The sequence below is a fragment of the Arachis duranensis genome, chromosome 1 (genome assembly GCF_000817695.3).
Source record: "Arachis duranensis cultivar V14167 chromosome 1, aradu.V14167.gnm2.J7QH, whole genome shotgun sequence".
NCBI classification, from domain to species: domain Eukaryota; kingdom Viridiplantae; phylum Streptophyta; class Magnoliopsida; order Fabales; family Fabaceae; genus Arachis; species Arachis duranensis.
In genome coordinates, this window is record NC_029772.3 from 93,001,562 (window position 1) to 93,004,685 (window position 3,124).

Below are 3,124 nucleotides of genomic sequence, written 5' to 3' on the forward strand. Positions count from 1 at the left end.
GATATCTTGGTCTTTTTAGTTAAAATTTTTTGTCAACCTACGATTTTTTTTCTTATAAAAGTAGTTTGATTTTATAAATCTTGTGTCATGCATAATCTATACTGTCAAAATAAAGTGGACTGCAATTTTAAAAAATATATATTCTCATAATATTATTATGAGTAAAAATACTAATATTAAAAATAAATTAAACTACATATATATTTATACACAAATACATCAATATCTAATATTAGTGACTAATTTTAGTGTACGAATATATAGCATTTTTGAGCAGCAACATTGAACTGTAGCCATGGTTCCATATTATGTATATAAATATATAATGCATAATACAACTCAGAAGGCTTGTCTAAAGTTTCAAACTAACGCTTAATGCAATCATGATGTATAAGAAACAATAACAAGCCCTTCGGCAGTCAATGTTAAGAATGGCATGCACGAATAATTGGAGTCTTTCAAAAAATAAAAAGTGGTCAAGACACTCATGGAGCAAACTTGAGAACTTTTTGTTTTTGGACTTGGGCTATGCCCAACAACCCGAGCAAAGTTGAGAACTGAATTTGGGTATTGCAAGGTTATCTTTTGGGGCTGTCCAATCCACTTTATCAAAAAAAAAACAAACACAGCTTATGAATCGAAATGAATATCCAAGACCAAAAATTCTAATCTGATAAAAAAAACATACATGGGGAAGTTAATTACTAGACGCCAATACAACAAAGAAAGTAAAAAATGTACCCAAAAAAAAAAAAGTAAAAATTTTAATTAACCAAGCTTAAACAAATTTACCTAGATATTCTTAATAGAAATTGGTTACATACTTGTTATAAACAACAAATCAGTCTAACTCAATTTAAATATTTAAACGTGAATCAAATTAATCGAATTTATTATAGTCTAATTCAAGTTACTAGTGGAGAATGGATAAATCTAATCAATCTAAATCCCTTAAAAAAATTTTTAGATTTTCTCTGGCATAAGTTTGGAAGATAAAAAAATAAATAAATATAAATGAAGGCAATTCGATCCTTATATAGAGAGTTTTATAGTGAAAAATGCTCTCTAAATTCATTAAATTAGGGTGATTTGATTTATCTTTTATTCTCTTTTCTTATAAATTAAAATTGACTAGTTCTATTTATTATGGGACTAATTTTCTTTTTTATTATAAAAAATTGAATTGAACTAATTTAATTTATTTAAATATTTGCTAAATTGAATTAAGTTAATTCAATTTATGTATATAAATGTTTAAACCGAATTAGCCTTATTCGATTTATAGACGTGTATATAAATTTGATTTTTAATTAATTTATTGATGTAAATTAACCATTAACCTTATTTCACTTTTTTTTGTGATTTTATCGTAATTTGACGAATAATTTAGAGGAAACCGTCACTTTAGATTGTTAAATTGTTGGCAAAAAGTATTTTCCAAATTTATGAATAACAAAAAATAAAAAATAATTTAAAAGTTGATAAAATTAATCTGTGGGAGGATCACGGAAGTTAGTTACTGGGCAGCGGAGAAGGACGAAGACGAAAATGGCAGCGATCTGAACCGTTAAATCTCTGATTCTCTTATGATCAGCGGTTCACATTTGACACGGAGCTAATTCCTTACCCGCGTCCAACACAAAGGAGTATAATCAACAGAACGTGACGCTAATCTCGCTTTCTCATCTTCGTTTCACTTCCCGCAACACGCAAAAAAAATTTTTCCCCTTATTTTCCTTCGCCGCGAAGGTTCCTCTCTATTTCCTCTGTGAGTTCGCTTTCTATTTTCATCTTCACTTCTCTGCGATATCGCCGATGTTAGAATCGGAGCTTCACGATTTATCCGACGACGCCGATTACGCCGCTTCGCAGCAACAAGTAACACTATTTCTCTATTCCTCTCCTTTCACTTCACAATTTCTCCGGTTCCGATCCGATTGCATTTCAATTAGGGTTGCACGATTCAATTGAATGCTTCACTATTGAATTGCTTTCTTAATTTTTATCATTCCAATCACAAATTTAACTGAGTTGATGTTTTTTTAACATATATAATTTGATTAGGGTTCTGCTAGCGTCATGCTGCGAAGCGACAGTACAAAGGTGAGCTCGCCTCATGAGCGGGACGATGCTGAGATTGTGTTTTTGAAGGACAATGTGGCAATTCATCCAACGCAGTTTGCATCAGAAAGAATTAGTGGAAGACTGAAGCTGTTTAAGCAAGGCACTTCCTTGTTCATGGTGATCATTTTCTGTTTGCTCTTATCCATTTCGTTCGGTCTAATGTATTGTTTGTGCTAATGTGTTCGTTTTTGCTTCACTTTAGACTTGGGTTCCTTACAAAGGCCATAGCTCAGAGGCGAGCCTTTCTGAGAAAGGTAAATTCGCATTTGGTGTAGACTGGATGAGTTTATTATCCTGTGCAGTGTGGTGTATCAATATGCTAAAGTTTTTTCCATTTATTGGTTAGAGAGAAGCCTTTACACCATAAGAGCGGTGCCCTTCACTGACATTAGGTCCATCCGGAGGCATTCGCCTGCACTTGGATGGCAATATATCATTGTTGTTCTATCATCAGGTGAAGCTCTTGTGATGAATCTAAATGGATTTTTTCTGGGGTAACATTTTCGGTAGCATTGATTATGTAAATAAAACGTATACGATTCTCTCATCAATGGAGACTTGCTTTTACCTTGAGTAGGTTTAAATATTTGTGGCTTTCTATACCCTTCTGTTTTTGACAATTCTATCTGGTGTGAATAAAATCTTCGTGCAGGACTTGCTTATCCTCCACTGTACTTCTATAGTGGAGGAGTCAAAGAATTCCTTGCTACAATTAAGCAACATGTTCTTCTTCTGAGGTTAGCATCCAGCATTCCTTTTTATATTTTGTTAAAGTCATTATCTTTTACAGGTATGTGATTAGCTATATGATGAATTCTCAGATCCGGCGAAGATGCAAATGTGTTCCTTGTGAATGATTCTCAGCATACACTGCAGGTATGTGCTATTTGTTTTTTTTTTATTAATGTTTGGGGTTGGCAACTGTATTATTGGTGCATGGTATCTATAACTTTTATCTATATGGAGGAATATCTCAAAAAATAAAGAGAAAAGTTTTCAT

The 3,124-nt window shown here is 32.5% G+C and overlaps 1 protein-coding gene across 1 annotated transcript in view; it reads left to right on the forward strand.

Moving 5' to 3' along the window:
- Positions 1 to 1,557: 1,557 nt before the first annotated feature.
- Positions 1,558 to 3,124, forward strand: part of LOC107461749 (uncharacterized) — a 5,700-nt gene continuing 4,133 nt past the window's right edge. Inside the window, 6 exon segments of the mRNA XM_021125257.2 lie at positions 1,558 to 1,878; positions 2,065 to 2,241; positions 2,327 to 2,378; positions 2,471 to 2,578; positions 2,777 to 2,861; positions 2,946 to 3,000. Of these exon segments, the coding sequence (XP_020980916.1) occupies positions 1,816 to 1,878; positions 2,065 to 2,241; positions 2,327 to 2,378; positions 2,471 to 2,578; positions 2,777 to 2,861; positions 2,946 to 3,000 (540 nt within the window). The 5' untranslated portion in view covers positions 1,558 to 1,815.